Below are 17608 nucleotides of genomic sequence, written 5' to 3'. Positions count from 1 at the left end.
CCAATGCAGGGCTCAATCCCACAACCCTGGGATCATGACCTGAGCTGAAATCTAGAATCGGACGCTCAACCAACTGAGCCACCTAGGCACCCCAATCCAGCAATATTTCAAAAGGATAATAAATCACAACCAACTGCGATTTATCCCTGGAATGCAAAGTTGATGCAACATTCACAAGGCAATCAATGTAATTCACCATATCAGCAGGCTAAAAAAGAAACCTATTTAACTTTGTTAACATCTGTAGCTCTTGGAAGTATTTGACAGAGAACACATTTTGGGAAGTACTGGTCTATACCATCATTAAACTAATGATATTCTAATATCATATCTTATTCTCTTGGCTTTGACGGGCCTACTTCTATTCTCAAGACAGAGCATTTAGGATATCTGTTAGCTCTTCACTTCATTTGACAAATAATTTATTGAGTATCTAACTGAGTGCCTGACATGGATTTGGATGTTGGGAATACAGCAGTAAACAAAGAAGTCAAAAACTCCTGTTTTCATGAAGCTTATGGCCTACTTCGACTACAGACACATTTATAGTTTTTTTTTTTTGCCTGTAAACATAAGAGAAGACATACAACTTTATTGGTAACCAAAGGAATACCAATTAAATTTAAAAATACCATTTCACACCATCTAATTTGTAAACATTAAACAGCTTGACAGTATCAAGCATTGGAAATGACATTGAACCTTTAAATCCTACTGATAGACATATAAACTGATATAACAATTGATAAGTATAACTTAACAACTGATAAATACAAGTTAATGGAGCACCTGGCTGGCTAAGTCAGTGGAGCATTTGACTCTTGATCTTGAGTTGTGAGTTGGGTGTACAGATTACTTAAAATCTTAAAAATACAGTTAAAACTGTTCATACGCTAGTAACCCAATAATTATATTTTTCTTCCTCAAGAAGCTCCTGCACAATTTAAAACATACTATTATTATGAAAAGACTAAAACAAGTGTCGTTAGTAGAGGAATAGTATAGCTATAGTTTAATTATACAATGTGAAGCTAATCAGCAGTTGAAATGACAAAAATCAGCTCTCTACTCAAAAACATAATGTTGACATTATGTTTTTTCCTGGACAAATGTCTAAAACAAGTTGAAAAGTAAGATACCACTTATATAACGTTTATGAACACAAAATAATAGTATATATGTTGTTTATGGATAATATATGAGTGGTAAAAGAACAGAATTTTACAAGACAATGACAAAAACCAACTTAAGAATAGCAGTGATCTCAGTGGGGAAATGAAAGGGAAGAAAGGATAAATGGCTGGATTTTTTTCTGCAAAATTTATATTGGAAAAAATAAAACTAAACCAAATATGGCAAAAACTAGTATCTGTCAAATATGGGTACTAGTAAATAAATATCAACACATTTACAATTTTAAGTAAAATTCCTAATGGCCTATTTCTTGATTTTTAACTCTGCATTTTCCTTCAGATTCTTATATAGACAGTTCTCTAAGTTCATAATCAATTATTCTGCCTGAGGAAAGGCAGATCTACCACCATGACCCAAGTCATCCCTTGAGAAAGCTGTCTCTCGCATGTTCATGAAGAAAGCCTTCACCGCAAATAATGAAGACCTCAGCAGACTGGCCAGTGTATTTACACAGTGCTCATAATAAAATGGCAATCAGGAGTATTTTATAGTTCTTCGCTTTTCTTGCAGTGAAGCCAAGCCTTTATACTTGGGTGAGCCATTTTCCTGGACAAATGTCTAAAGCAAGTCCCCTAAGACCATCAGAGAAGGACTGGAAATAACGGGGAAAGGATTTCTTCAAGATTCACACAGTAATTTAGGTTAAAGAGGTAAGTCAGCCTAAATTCCATCCCGTCAATACACATTGTTATGGTTCTCATCTGACTTCATGTTTATTTCATTCTAATTTTGGAAGACCTCATTGGTGTACTTGATGAAAACACAAACACCTAAGACACCTTTAAGAAATGAAAATCAGCTCTCCCACTGACTGAGGCATCTGGTACCATCTTACAAGATAAAAAATGAATGTAGTAAAAAGTTTGTACTAACAGCTGTGTGAGAGTTGGAGGGGCTTTGAAGTCATTTGAACCTTCTATTCCATACTGAAATTCCTTCTACAACATTCTTGATTCACAGTCAACCATCTGGGCCACTGTTCAAACAAGTCCAATGACCTTGTGAGGTTACCTATCCCCCTAAAGGACAATTCTTGTTGTTAGATTTTTATTTTATTGAATGTAAATCTTCTTCATGTAACATTCATAAAACATCTAATGCCCAGCGGAATACCTTAGTTAGATTAAGTCTCTCTCTCTCTCTCTTTCTCTCTCTCTCTCTCTTTTTATTTTTTTACAAATACCTGAGAAGAACCATCATGATGTCTTCTCTTTTCCAGGCTAAGCATCCCTATTTCTTTCAACCTTTCTTCATTCAACACACTTTCTGAAGCCTTTACAAAACTCACTGCTCACTTCTGAATACATTCCAGTTTGTCAGTGTCCTTCAGAACAGAAATAATTTTTTGGCTTATTGCTAATCTGGAAACCACCTATTCTATGACATGTGGCTGAACCTGGTAAATGTCCTTGTTTTACCTGTATATTGCCACATAAAGATAATGGAAAAGAATGGTTATTTTAGGACAAATAGGTAAGGAAAAGCTACATTTAAATTCCTAAATATGAATCTAGAAGAAAAATGAAACTACAGATGACAATGTTATAGAAAAAAAAAATGGAGGAAAGACAGTTGATATTGCCATCAAGCAGATATTTTTCTCCCTAATGAAAGACATGTGAAAACACAAAACTCAAAGAATCTTTCCAGGGTAACCCAATACAAGGGTCTAGCCATAGATTTCTGAGTCAACATTTGCTGAAAAGGGCTTGCCATCTTTCAAAATGGAAAGTTATACCTATGTTTTCCCACCTACTATTATACTAGAATGTCATACTTTGATGTTTCTATCACAAATTAAAAAATAAAGGTTACAGAAAGTAGACACTGCCACATCACAAAAGATTTTGAAATGCAAATATTAAGCACTTTGTTGAGGTCACAAAGGAACCAAGAAAAATCAAAGGCTAACTTAAACTACAACAGTGAGGAAATTTTCCTGATGATTTAGTAATCCTCCAAATGGTAGCCAACTTTCCCTCTGGAATCATAAAAAAACAGCCTAGACAAAGCAATGGTAGCAACCAAGTGGAACTCAACCATCAAGAAATAAATAAAACAGCAAATTTTCCACTTTTTTTTCTTTCTGCTCTCATTTCCCTTCTCTTTTAATTAATTTCTAATTTTCAAACAAAACACACTAGCTTTTAAATGCCATAATCACATTTCTTTAATAAGGGAAAATATTCTTGTCAAAAACGTTACCAAATATACCAATGATTATCATTTACAAAAAATTAAGATATAAAAAAGATAACTTTAATGAATATAACTAATATTTCACTGATGATTAACAATGCACATCATAGTCTTACAGTCTCAAGAACATCATTATTACCTAGGATATGTGTTATCTTTTTTTTCTTTTTAATTTTTTGTTGATGTTTATTTATTTTTGAGAGAGACAAGAGCACAGAGAGAAAGGGAGATACAGAATCCAAAGCAGGCTCCAGGCTCTGAGTTGTCTGTATAGAACCAGAGTTCAATGCAGGGCTCAAACTCATCAATCGCAAGATCATGACCTGATCTGAAATCAGACACAACTGACTGAACCACCTAGGGCCCCAGATATGTGTTATCTTCTATACTTTTCAAAGCCCCTTAAAAACAGAATGCTTGGGGTGCCTGGTTGGCTCAGTCAGTTGAGTGTGTGACTCTTGCTTTCAGCTCAGGTCATGATCTCATGGTTTCGTGGGTTCGAGGCACACATTAGGCTCTATGCTGTGATACAGAGCCTGCCTGGGATTCCCTCTTTCCCTCTCTATCTGCCCTCCCTCACTTGCACTGTCTCTATCTCTCTCAAAAATAAATAAACTTAAAAAAAATTTTAAATATGCTTATAAAATTACCATTTGCTTTTTAGAATTTATGTAAAAAAGAGATATAGAGAAACCTATACTTGCTGCAGTGAGAATTATTAGGAAGAGAACCATACATTCCAAGAAGAAACTACAAATAAAGTCTGTAATAAAATTTAAATTCTAATTTGAATCCATCCTATTGAAATGGTATAACTGGCATTGTTCGATCATTTGGGGCAAAGCTTTTCTAGAAAAGTCCTTGTTAATGCTTTGTGTTGATTTGCTTTGATTAATACATAACTTATGATTGATTAGGCTTATCCAACATTCTAACAAACCTGAAAAGCATTAAAAGGCACTTCTGCTATAAAAGTAGAGAGAGAAATGCTAGCATCAGGAGATAACTGGGCTGAGAAAAACTCAATGGTTAATGTTTTATTACTTTAATTAGTTACAGGCATTGTTATAAAAACCCATGGGCATTGCAACTACGTGGATGGAACTAGAGGGTACCGTGCTAAGTGAAATTAGTCAGTCAGAGAAAAACAAATATCATATGACTCCACTCATATGAAGACTTTAAGATACAAAACAGATAAACATAAGGGAAGGGAAGCAAAAATAATATAAAAACGGGTAGGGACAGAAACATGAGACTCATAATTATGGAGAACAAACAGAGGGTTACTGGAGGGGTTGTGGAAGGGGGAAATGNAAATAATAAAAAAATAGGGGCGCCTGGGTGGCTTAGTCGGTTAAGCGTCCGACTTTCGCTTAGGTCTTGATCTCGTGGTTCGTGGGTTCGAGCCCCGCGTCGGGCTCTGTGCTGACTGCCAGCTCAGAGCCTGGAGCCTATTTCAGAGCCTGTGACCCCTCTCTCTCTGACCCTCCCCTGCACACGCTGTCTCTCTCTCTCCTAGAAATAAATTAAAAAAAACATAAAAAAAATAAAAATAAAAAAATAAAAACCCATGGGCAATATACACCTGGTGCAGAGAAGATAGTCATTCATATATAGCAATTACTATGAAACAGATAACATGGTAGGCCAAGGCTTGACTAGGAATGACACAGATAGCAAATAACCCTCCATAATAAGAATAGCAATAAACTGCAGAATTGATTAATTTGAAAAATGCTTATTAATAAAATTTTAACAAAAATCACTACAGTGACCCCATGAAAAAATCATTTATGAGTATGGATTCATCAGAGAGTAGTATTTCCTTAAGAATGCTACCCATCAGAACATCTGGCCCATCTACTTCCTTAAAACTCATTTGTATAGCATATCATGTAGAAAGAGCCTAGAAAGCCCAGTCTTAGCTTGCACTGAGATACTTCTAAGGAATCAGGTTCAAGGAATAGAGGGAGTATTTCAGCCCACATGATACAAAGATCTGACTTAGAATGGGAATGTGGAGGGGGACAACACATTTTGAAGTTCTCAAAATAATGTATGAATTTCACAAAAGCAAAGTAGAAGCTTTAAAAAATCTTCTATGAGGAGCAGAGAGCACAAAGCCTGAAAAGAAAATGAGAAGAACTGAAAAAGACTTTACCCATTTGCTGTATTTCAAAGGTCCTGTAAATCCCATGGCTTCTATTATCTTCGTGAAGGCACCAACCTTCTCCTCAACAGGCTGTGGGGAATCCTTGGTAGTAAAAAGCTATTTAATCAAAAAGAAGGTGACAAAATTAGTTGCAAAATAATTTTTTTAAAAAGAATGCTTTTGTTTCTCATTAGGCCTAAGGGCGTTTTTATTGCTTAGATTTTTTTTTTTCACCTACAATTTTTAATTCTCATTTTTCTGAGCATCTTATCACTTAGTGCAAACACATCTGGAACTCTATCTAACAGATGACCTCAAAATTCAGAGCCATATCACTGACCTTATGCCTATGAACTCATGTCTAGGAAATGACCGATTTGGGGTATCAGAATAAAAGTTCTATGGAAAACAATACTTATAAAAGGAAATCTTGACCCTCATCTCCCAAAGACTTCTGAAAAGAGGAATGTTGTATGTTTTTGACATAACAGGAAAAGGAAAGAAAACTACTATCTGAAAGCAGTCAAAAGTCATTCAAAATCATAATCGCCCAAACCAAGCACTGAATAAATGTTTCTAAACTCATGTTTTTTGGCCTAACAAATTTTATTAATAACTATAGAAGACACGAGTCTTGTAGTTTGCAAATAAACTCCAAGAAAAACCTATTCTAATGATAGGCTTCTCCAAATGAAGGCAGGCTATATAATCAATAAGACATTTTCCAGGGGCACTTGGGTGGCTCAGTTGGTTGAGCATCTGACTCTAGATTTTGGCTCTTGATTTTGGCTCAGGGTCATGGGATTGAGCCCCATGTTGGGCTCCACACTGAACGTGGAGTCTGCTTGAGACGCGCTCTCCCCACCCCCCCGCCCTCTTCTCCACTCTCTCTCTAAAAATAAATTAATTAAAATTCTAAAAAAAATAAAAAAGAAAGAAATCCTGCAAAAGTTAAATGCTATTTTATTTTTAACATAAAAAGTCCATAACAACTTTCTTCCCTAAAGTGTTTTCCAGAGGCACCTGGGTAGCTCAGTTGGTTAAGCATCCGACTTCAGCTCAGATCTTGATCTCGCAGTCTGTGAGTTTGAGCCCTGCCTCAGGTTCTGGGCTGATAGCTCAGAGTCTGGAGCCAGAGCCTTGAACCTACTTTGGATTCTGTGTCTCCCTCTCTTTGCCCCTCCCCCTCCATCCCTGCCTCCCTCTCTCTCTATCTCAAAAATAAACATTTAAAAAATAATTAAAAAAGTGTTTTCCAAGCAAGATACTACAGTGGAAGAAATACAGGACTCAGGATCAGAGAACTCTTAAGTTCAATATTCAATTGGCCTGTCACTTATCCTTGTGACCTTGGGCAAGTCAGTTTACTTCCTTGAGCCTCACCTTCTGCATTCAATAAAATTCCTTGCCTCATCCAGCTAACAATTTTGCTGAGATTCAAATAAGAACACCTGTGTGAAAACAGTCTATAAATGTAGAAAGCACTAATAATTCTCACCTTATTTGTGGTATGATACTTCCTATTCCACTGTACATCTATCCCAGGAATCTGTTCTGATCCACCACACACTAGGGACTGGCTTATCTGGGGCCACTGGGGATTAAAAAGACAGATATAAGCAACAGAGAGCATTCACTTAGTTAATCTGAGTAGAGCTACTTCAAAGTAAAGATTATAGAATCTTTCCAATCTTGCTTAACCTAGCTCCTGGTGATGTGATCACCAAAAGAATCAAAGATGGGCATTAAAATGGTTGTCTGGTACATGGTAGGTATTCAATAAATATCTCCTGGATACGTGAATAAATTAAAGGATTCTGTCTTGGAAACCTGGAACTAAATAAATCTGAGTCAATTTTAGGAACTAGAATTGCAATAAATACCTATCTAAACATGAGCAGCAGCAGGGGCAGTTAAAAAAGACTCTTTTAACAGTCAGTTTTAAGTTTAAAACCTGCTTCTGACTGGGCGCCTGGGTGGCTCAGTCCGTTAAGCGTCCGACTTCGGCTCAGGTCATGATCTCGCGGTTTGTGGGTTCAAGCCCCACGTCGGGCTCTGTGCTGATTGCTAGCTCAGAGCCTGGAGCCTGTCTTCAGATTCTGTGTCTCCCTCTCTTTCTGTCCCTCTCCTGCTCATACTGTCTCTCTCTCTGTCTCAAAAATAAGTAAAACATTAAAATAATTTTTTAAAAAAACCATGCTTCTGCCACTTACAAGCTGGGTGGCCATGAGCAACTTACTGAACCTCAGTTGTAGGGAGGATTAAAGAAGATAACACATGTAAAGTATCTTTCACAAAATAGTAAGTCATGGAAGCTTCCATCACCACCAATATCATCATCAACATCACTGTTGTTCAGATCAAAATTGCCTCCCTTTTATGTTCACACTGATTTGGATGCACTTTGGCAATAAAAATAACCATTATTTACAACTATCATGTGTCAGGTATTATGCTAAGTGCCCTATATGAACTACCTTATTTAATCCTCACCATAACACTATTAGGTTGGTATTAAAATCAAGACTAATAAACACAGCTTTGAAAATAAATTCCTAAGGGAAAATTTTTTCAAGTAAGAAAGCCTCACTGTAGCACTATGCACAAGAGTGAAAACTGGAGGGGAGGGGGAAGCAATAAGAAGATTTCCAACAAGATGGTTAATTAAATTACAGCAAAATCATTCAATAGAAAATGAGGTAGTCCCTGAGATTTTTTAAATAGACTTTATTTTTTAAAACAACTTTAGCTTCACACCAAAATTGAAGAGGAAATAGAGAGCTCCCATAAACCCGCTCTCTATACACTCCTCCTCCACTATCAGCATCTCCCAGCAGTGGCACATTTGTTACAACAGATTAACCTACTCTGACACATCATTATCACCCGAAGTCCATAGTTTACATTAAAGCTCATTACTTCTGACAACATGGAAACATTTATATGTATAAAATTATAGGTAAAAACATGAATGTATATGGGCATCTCTAGAAAGAAAACAAAGAAATGAAAGAGGTATGTTGTTAAAATTATGGATAAATTTAGGAATATAGTTTCCAAAATCTCAATACTATTATACTACCTTTACCCAACAAGGGGTGAGAGGGAGAAGGAGGGTTACCCCTTTAATTCTGGTTTATTCCAGAAGAGAGTAGACACAGGAAATAAAAATGATTTTTTTCCTTTAATCCTAATGAGGGAAAAACAGAACTTCTAATAAAGAATTACCATTTACTGGGGCGCTTGGATGGTTCAGTCCGTTAGGCGTCTGACTTCGGCTCAGGTCATGATCTCATGGTTTGTGGGTTTGAGCCCCACGTCGGGCTCTGTGCTGACAGCCAGCTTGGAGCCTGGGGCCTGCTTTAGATTCTGTGTCTCCCTCTCTCTCTGACCCTCACCTGCTCACACTGCCTCTCTCTCTCTCTCTCAGAAATAAATAAAACATTAAAAAAAAATTTTTTTAAATTACCATTTACTTTTCTTTCCAAATAAGGGTATTAAAAAATTAGTTAGGATTCTTCTAGTCAGTCCCAGGAATACTTATGCTTTAACTCATAGGTATTAAGCAGGCTTTGAAAAACAGACTAAACACAGAATACCTCCCATTACATCACATACATCAACGTAATGGTCCATCGAGAACACAAAGTACTTAAAACAGGTTCAAAGAACACAATTGACAACAATTTCAACTAGCAAGTTCTCTCCTACTAGATTATATGATCCTTCTCCCATAGCTCCAGGAGTAATGAATGGATGCACCAATAGCTGTATTTCTGTCTGACCATTATTCCTGAGTTAACATTAACACTATTTGAACCACTGAAGTACCCAGGTACTTAATACTAAGGACAACACCTAGATTCCCCATACCTACACATATCTATAAATACACACATTTACTTACTCGCCCCTCAGAAAAGACTCCCTTGACCTTTAAAGACATCAATTTTTTCCTTTATTTAAATTGAAAAGATACCAATAAATAACTTTTGTAAAAGAAAAAAAATACTCTGAAATATTCAAATGTCACTTTTTCAAAGAGGCCTTCTCTGACCATTTTACCTAAACATAGTTTCTTATCATCCCATTATTCTCTATCATAGCAGTAACCTGTTCATTTCATTTATAGTACTTATTGTAATATAAAATTATATTTATGAAACTTGCTTATTTTCTATCACCACTACCAAAAAGATTCATGAGGGTAGAAATTAGGTATATTACCAGAATCAAACATAGCGTGTTAGATACAGGAAACACTCAAATGTTCGTTGAATGAACAACCACTTACATGGTTATTTATTTCCTTCTTGTCCTTACCTACATATGTGCTGTGCGTGCATGTTATTCACCCAACCTTTATTAACTGCCCACAGTATGCCAGTCTTTATGTCCAGTTTTAGGATACAGACAATCCCTATCCTCGAAGAGCTCATAGTCTTGTGCAGAAAAGAAAGAAGACTCACACAAGAAACGGAACCAAGTATCATATTTTAAAATGATTAAAGATCATGCACACACACACACACACACACACACACACACACAGAAGTGTAGCAAAGCTGCAGAACAACCAGAACTCTCACACATTTCTGGTAGGAGTAAAAAATGGTACAATCACTCTGAAAAATTATTTGGCTATATCTACAGAAGCTGAATGCATACGCATTCTGTAAGACACAGCAATTCAACTTCTAAGCATATAGCCCAATAGAAATGTGTTCACAAAAAAAAAAACCCAAAAAAAAAAACACAAGGAGAATGAATAAACTATAACCACACAGAACAATATTGATGAATTTCTAAAACAAAGTTGAATGAAAGCAGACAAACACAAGAGAGTACATATTGTTTTTTTAAAAGATAAAACTATTTTATGATATTCAAAGTGAAGACTGGTTAAACTTGCTTATGCGTGGTGACGGGGAATCAAGGAAGTTCTTGGGTTCTATTTCTTGATCTGAGTGCTGGTTAGTTAACCTTGTAATTATTAATTAAGGTGTATACTTATGATTTATACCTTTTTCTGTATTTTTATTATACTTCAATAAAATGTACAAAAATGCTTAAAGGTATGTAATGAATAGGGTAAACAAGAGAAATTTGGAGGGAGAAAAGAATTACCTACAGTCACCCAAAAAGACCTCACAAAGAAGCCTTAAGAAGTGGGCAGAATAGAGAAGGTGAGTCAGAAGACAAAGTTGAGGAAGCACAGTATAGTAGAAAACATTGAGTCAGAAGCCCCAGCTCTGCCTATCATAAATTTGTTTTGAGAACCAAATAAAACAATGTGAAAAAGATAAGCAAATTGCAATACATAACATAAATGCAAAGACCTGCTCCAGACAACTCCAATGATAAAATCTTTTGCAGGCAGCCCTCATTAAAATGAATGTAAGATTTCACTTTTATTTTATGCTTTCAGAAAGGTTCTATAAGTACAGACCTCCCTGATCTAAAAAGAAAAAAAGGAGGGGGAGGAAAGGAAGGGGAAGAGGAGAGGAGGTAGAGGGGAGAGAGCAGGGAAGGGAAGGGAAAGGCAGAAGAAAAGGGAAGAAGGAAGAGTAGGGAAGAAGGAAAGGGATAGGGAAGGGGAGGGAGGGGAAGGAAGAAGGAGAAAGGGAAGGGGGAAGGGAAGGGAAGAAAAGGAGTAAGGGAAGGGAGAGGGAAGGGAGGGAAATGGGAAGGAAGGGAGAGGGAAGAGAAAGGGGAAGGGAGAAGGGAAGGGGGAAGGGAAGGGGAATAAAGGAAGGAAAGGAGGGAAGGACTCAAGAAATTCCTAAATTGTCAGTGTATATCTGCTCCATTAGTAAGCTCTACCAAGGCACAGTCTCCCATATACTTCTTTTATTTTCTGTCCCATTGCTCAAGATCATTCTGGGCATAGAGTCGGTACTCAATAAAACTTAGGTAGAATTTTTTTCAAAAAAAAATTTTTTAAATAGAAGGACAAACTGGAGAAGATCCAGAAAATAACCACAGGAATGATCAAAGAAATGAATAAAAGGTCCTAGTGAAAGGTTAAAAGGAATTAAAATGAAAGGCTAAAATGTTTAGCTTGGAGAAAAAGCAATTGAAGAACTAAGGAGTAACTCAGAATAACAACACTTGAGCTGGAAGAAACCTGAGATCTAAGTCCAAACTTTTCATTTCACAGATGAGGAAACTAAGACTAGGGAGAGCTTGCAACTTGTTTAAGGTAGTTTTAGGAAAATTAATTTTTTTGTTTCAATATATACAGTAAAGATGAAATTTACCCAAGTAGCATGAACATACAAATAGCAACAAAAACAGCCGTTACAATTTATTGAAGATCTCCTATATGCCCAGGACTTTTATGCTTGATGTTTTACTCGCATCATCTCAACAACTTTGCAAGGTTGGTATTATTTTTTTTTTCTATTTTATAGATGAAGATACTTAAGCCCAGAGAAGTAAAGTTCATTAAGGGATTAAACATACATTCAGAGCTATCTTCTTTCCCCTATTTCAAGCTGCTTTCAAAAACCTAAGTAGGAGTCAATAACATATGATCATGCACACCAAGCACAAAGATGTGGATTTTTAAACATTCCAAATACCATTCTCTAATTAAAGAAACCAAGGCTCCTTAGGAGAAACTGTTGAACCTAGGGCTAAAGCAAAGAAAATACAAGATAAACCTGAAACATCTTGTGGTGGTAGAAAATAAAGAATGTTTAAAAATGATGAAAGTATATAGAAAAGGAACTTGAAGGAGTTCCTAATAGCCAAACCTGGGACAATCTGATCAACAAAATAAATAATAGGCATAATAAATTATAACTCATAGAAGGAAATAAATATCTATGAGCTCATACTCATATAAATAATTGAATAAATAAATGGAGAAGTGACACCTCTTCCTTACAGTATAATTCCAAGCAATAAATATAGTAGTAATGATGGAAATAGAAAATGATCTTTATACAAACACCACAGTAATGATTACTGCAGTCAAGAACCATCAATAGAATTACCACATGATGCAGCAATCTCACTTCTGAGTATACAGCCAAAAGAATCCAAAGCAGGATCTTGAAGAGATATTTGCATACTATATTAATACAGCATTATGCACAATAGCCAAGATGTGGAAGCAACCCAAATATCCATCAAAATGGACAAAGCAAATGTGGTAGATACATATAATGGAATATTAGATAACCTTAAAAACGAAGGAAATCCTGTCACATCCTACAACATGGATGAACCTTAAGGACATTATGCTAAGTAACATAAGTCACAAAAGGACAGATACTATATGATTCCACCCATATGTAATATCTAAAATAGTCAAAATCATAGAAGCAGAAAGTAGAAATGTGGTTGCCAAGGGTAAGGTGGTATGGAATTAGTGTATAATAGGTATAGAATTTCAGCTTAGCAAGATGAAAAAGTTTAAGAGGTCTATTGTATGACAATGTGAATATACTTTACACTACTAAACCATATACTTCAAATGGTTAATACAGTAAATTTAAAGCTATATGGGGTTTTTTAAGCCACAATTTTCAAATTAATTAATTAATGTTATATATCTTAAAAAAAAAGAAAACACTGATGAATGTTAAAAATAGTGAGCAAAAGTATAATGAGAAACAAGGCATCTGAATAGTCTCTAAGTATCTGCTCACATGGTACTTACTAATTACAAAAGGGAAAAACATTAACTTAATAGTAGGGAAACCTGACAGACACCAATTTAATAATCAAGTGATCAAAGTCAACGTCATCAGCAATAAGACACATTGGCATCATATATCCCCAGATATTATACACTAAGAAGGAAACAACACTTTTGCCAAAAATGCATAACCTAATTATAAAAAATCCAAATTGAAGAACCAAAAAAAGGACATTAGTAGAAAAGACAGGTAAAATTGGACTAAGTTGCATAGATTAGTTAATAGCATTATATCAATGTTAATTTCCTGGTTTCAGTAACTGCACTATAGTTATATAAGATTCTTAACATTAGAGAAAGCTAGACAAAGGCTATATGGAAGCCCTGCTACGTTTACAATTTTTCTATAAGTATAAATTACTTCAAAATAAAAAATGTTTAAGTATACTCATCAAAATATAACAGAGCTTTAAAATGGTTTTTTTTGTGTATTTATTTATTTTGAGAGAGAGAGGGAGGGAGGGAGAAACAGTGATGGAGGAGCAGAGAGAGAGGGGGACAAAGGATCCAAAGTGGGCTCTGTGCTGACAGCACAGATTCAGCACCCAAACTTATTAACTCCAAGATCATGACCTGAGCCAGAGTCAGATGCTTAACCAACTGAGCCACTCAGGTGCCCCCAAATATGACGGAACTGTAAAGTTTATCTACGAAAGACAGAAATGATGGGGTGCCTGGGTGGCTCAGCTGGTTAAGCGTCAGACTCTTGATTTTGGCTCAGGTCACGATCTCAACAGTTTGTGGGATCAAGCCCTGCCTCGGGCTTTGATCTTCCACTGACAGTGGAAAGAGCCTGCTTAAGATTCTNCGGTCTCTAAAAAAAAAAACTTAAAAAAAAAAAAAAAAAAAAGACAGAGATGAGAATACAATGTCCCTAGCTTTTTGAAAATGATAACAGGATTATAGCATTGGACAGTACCTTAGAGATCATGTGATACTACTATCACTCAACCAACGAAGGCTTCTTTTATGCCATGCCCTTAGTATACAATCTTCCGACCATTGCCTGAATATTTCCAGTAACAGGAAATTTACTACGTCAAAATGCAGCCCACCCATCCCATGACACCATTAACACAAAGTTCTTCTTCATTCTGTGCTAAATATGCCTCCTAGTCAGACACGTACCTGAAGAAAACCACAGTTTTCCAACCAGGGGTCCTCTAAGTGGGAAGATGTGCCAATAAGGCACATATCTAGTTTATTTACACTGGCTAAAATTATATCTTGTCAGCACAAGATAAACCACTCTAAGTTATTTACATGAATGTTTTGCTATAATGCTGTCTCAGAATCTAATACAGTACCTGATACATATTAGATAGTCAAGAAATGTTTACTGATTCAAAGAATGAGGCACAAGTTGGAGACTCACACAATGAGTTCCTCCCTCCACCACCTATATACACACAAAAACAAATGACTTAGAACTCTATGATAATTCTACTAAAATTTTCCATGCACAAAAAGTAGCAGAATGTTGCCCAACTCTGAAAAGAAATAGCTGCATGCCTACACAAAGTAGATGCCTCTTCTGTACAGGCATATTCCTCATTCATTCAACATACATTCAGTGCCTACTCTGTGCCAGGGTTAGTGAGAAACCCAGGAAATACAGGCACAAACAATACATGTCCTCATTAAGGGAAAGGCTTACACACTAGCTAGAGGGAATTATACTATATTTTAAATAGTTTTAATATATTATATTTATATGAATAAAGTATATATGATTANTCATATAATTTGGTAAGAATTTATATGAATTTAAATTTATAAAATTTATAAATTTATATGAATTTAAATTTATTTAAATTTATAAATTCTTAAAAGAGAATTTATAAGAATTCCCACAGATAAATGGAGAAATGATATAAGCATATGATTTTTACAAACTAGAATACAACTGATAAACAGAAAAATATTCAACCTTGATGGATGAACAAAGAAATACAAAGCAAAACAAGGTAACATTTTCTACCCAGTTAGTTTAAATTTTTTTAAACACCCAATTTAGAGGAAGTTAATGAAAAGTTAGTTATATACATTGCTGATGGCAATATAAATTAAAACAATCTTCTGGAGAGAGAAACTGCTCACATTCATTGACCCAAGGTATATACCCTCCTAGAAATTTATCTTTTATAAAGTAAAAATTTTAAAAACTATCAAGAAATGGTAACTACATTAAAGCCTACAAAGGCAAAAAAAAAATTGCAAATAATTTCAGTATCAAACAAAGCCTAAGTAAATAGAATAACACGTAGCCATTAAAAAATATAATTATGCAATCTATCTAACATGAATAATGTCTGCTCCAATAAGTGAAAAGGCACCAGAAAATAAAATTCTGTGGATATTTGTTAAGGTATCTATGGAAAAAATTAGCACGCGCACACACACATATAAGGACTGGGAAAAAACCAGCAGATGTTTTCACATTTGAGGTCATGAGTGATTTTTATTTCCTTTATTACTAAATTATTTGTATAATTAACAAATATCAGGAGAAAATACTCTCAAGGAGGGTCCAAAGTAATGAATCATGTGGTCAATGGTAAACTAAGGCCTCAAATAATTGTTCCTTGGATTCTGTATTCATAAAAAGAAAAAAAAAGAAAGGAAGAAACATTTCTTACCCCAAATAAAAGTGGCACAGTGTGGCTACAAAAAGAAAACTGCAGTTAACTCTGAAATGAATATCTGGAAACATTCCAAACAGTAAAAATCATCAGACTGTAGCATGGTATCCTAGGCTAAGTTCCACTGCTGGGGTATTTAGAAGCAACGCCCTAGACACCATACTGTAAGAATCAGTCCTGAGCTGGCACCACAGAGACCCAGAAGTGGTCTCATGAGGTTTTTCCATCACACAATTTGTTTGGCTAATCTATAAATACATGACATTTGCAAATAAACACTAAGGTTTTCATACCAAGCAAAGGAACAACAAACCTTACCTGGAAAGTACCAGACAGAGCCCTGCCCCACTGTGCCTGTGTAGAAGACACAGGTACCAATCGGCTGCATACTGGAACCCACTGGGAAATCCAGTTCCTCTAGAGAAAGAAAAAAAAAAGACTGTCAAGAATCTATATCCAACTCCAAGAGTAGAAGTTTAGAAATTCTGCCAGATCAGGGTAAATGAAAGGAGAACTTCAAAAACAGGGCCAGGAACAAGCTTTCTCATGCTCATCTCTCTAAGGTATTTTATCTTTAGAGAAGTACCCCTGCCTACTTCTAATCCATGGACTAAAATAACTCTAGTATAAGGCTGACTCAGGCAGGGGACATGGGCTCCCTCTCAGGAGAGTAACAAAATAAGCAGACTTCAGGCATTTTACAATTAAATTATCATTTAAATGAGAGTCTGCAATGCCTTTTCATAAACACTGATTTATCTGATCTTCACAGAATCCCTTTATAGTAAGCAATGTGGAATTACTATCATCCCCAAAAGGATGAAGAAACTAAGGCTGACATTTTTAGGGTAGGAAAATATACTATGCCAATTTGATTTCCAAAACAAAAGAGAGAGATTAAATGGCTGGTAAGAGTTAATGACTGAAGTTCAGTTTCCCACTCAGGTACTAACTGACCTCAGAAAGGTCTCCGGGCCAAAGCGAAAGACTAGGCTGGGGAAAGGAAGAGCTCTATCTTGCTACATGAGAAGCCTACTCTATATTATGAACCTGAAATACATTCCACTGTATAAATGGCATTCATGTACACAGTACTGGAGATATCTATTCTAGGAACCAAGTCTGAGGGATCCAAGGGTTTCTTTCATTTGGCCTATATATAACTTATAGGGCCACAATGAGGGCTGGATATAAAATTGTTTTAAAAACACTTTGCCTTGGGGCACCTGGGTGGCTCCAGTGGCTCCTTGGTTAAGCGTCAGACTTCAGCTCAGGTCATGATCTCACGGTTTGTGAGTTCGAGCCCTGTGTTGGGCTCTGTGCTGATAGCTCAGAGCCTGGAGCCTGCTTTGGATTCTGTGTCTCCCTCTCTCTCCCTCCCTCTCCGCTGCTCGCTCTCGCTCTCTCTCTCAAAAATAAACGTTAAAAATTAAAAAAAAAAAACAAAAAAACGCTTTGCCAAACATAAACTACAATTCTAGGAGTCAAAGATCTGGATTCTAGTTTTAATTCAGCTATTCTAATATGATCTTTACAAGTAACTTATTCTCTACAATGCACAGGTTCCTTATAGCAATTATTAGTAATGCTTACGAGCATTTGCTCTGTGACGGGCACTTTCCTAGGTACTTTACATATATAAACTCATTTAAAACTCACAATCACCACTCAATGACCTAGGAATATTGCTATTATTCCACTTAAATGGAT

At 35.9% G+C, this 17608-nt stretch overlaps 1 protein-coding gene across 1 annotated transcript in view; it reads right to left on the bottom strand.

Moving 5' to 3' along the window:
- Nucleotides 1-17608, bottom strand: part of UQCC1 (ubiquinol-cytochrome c reductase complex assembly factor 1) — a 98951-nt gene that overhangs the window by 69364 nt on the left and 11979 nt on the right. The window contains exons 2-4 of the mRNA XM_077769276.1: nt 16217-16315; nt 7047-7142; nt 5558-5665 (exon numbers count right to left, since the gene is read on the bottom strand). Of these exons, the coding sequence (XP_077625402.1) occupies nt 5558-5665; nt 7047-7142; nt 16217-16315 (303 nt within the window). The remainder of the gene's footprint in view (nt 1-5557; nt 5666-7046; nt 7143-16216; nt 16316-17608) is intronic.

This window comes from Crocuta crocuta, unplaced genomic scaffold (genome assembly GCF_008692635.1).
Source record: "Crocuta crocuta isolate KB4526 unplaced genomic scaffold, BGI_CrCroc_1.0 scaffold445, whole genome shotgun sequence".
In the NCBI taxonomy this organism is placed as follows: Eukaryota; Metazoa; Chordata; class Mammalia; order Carnivora; family Hyaenidae; genus Crocuta; species Crocuta crocuta.
The sequence above is the reverse complement of the archived record's forward strand: the minus strand, read 5'-3'. Positions and strand labels throughout refer to the sequence as shown.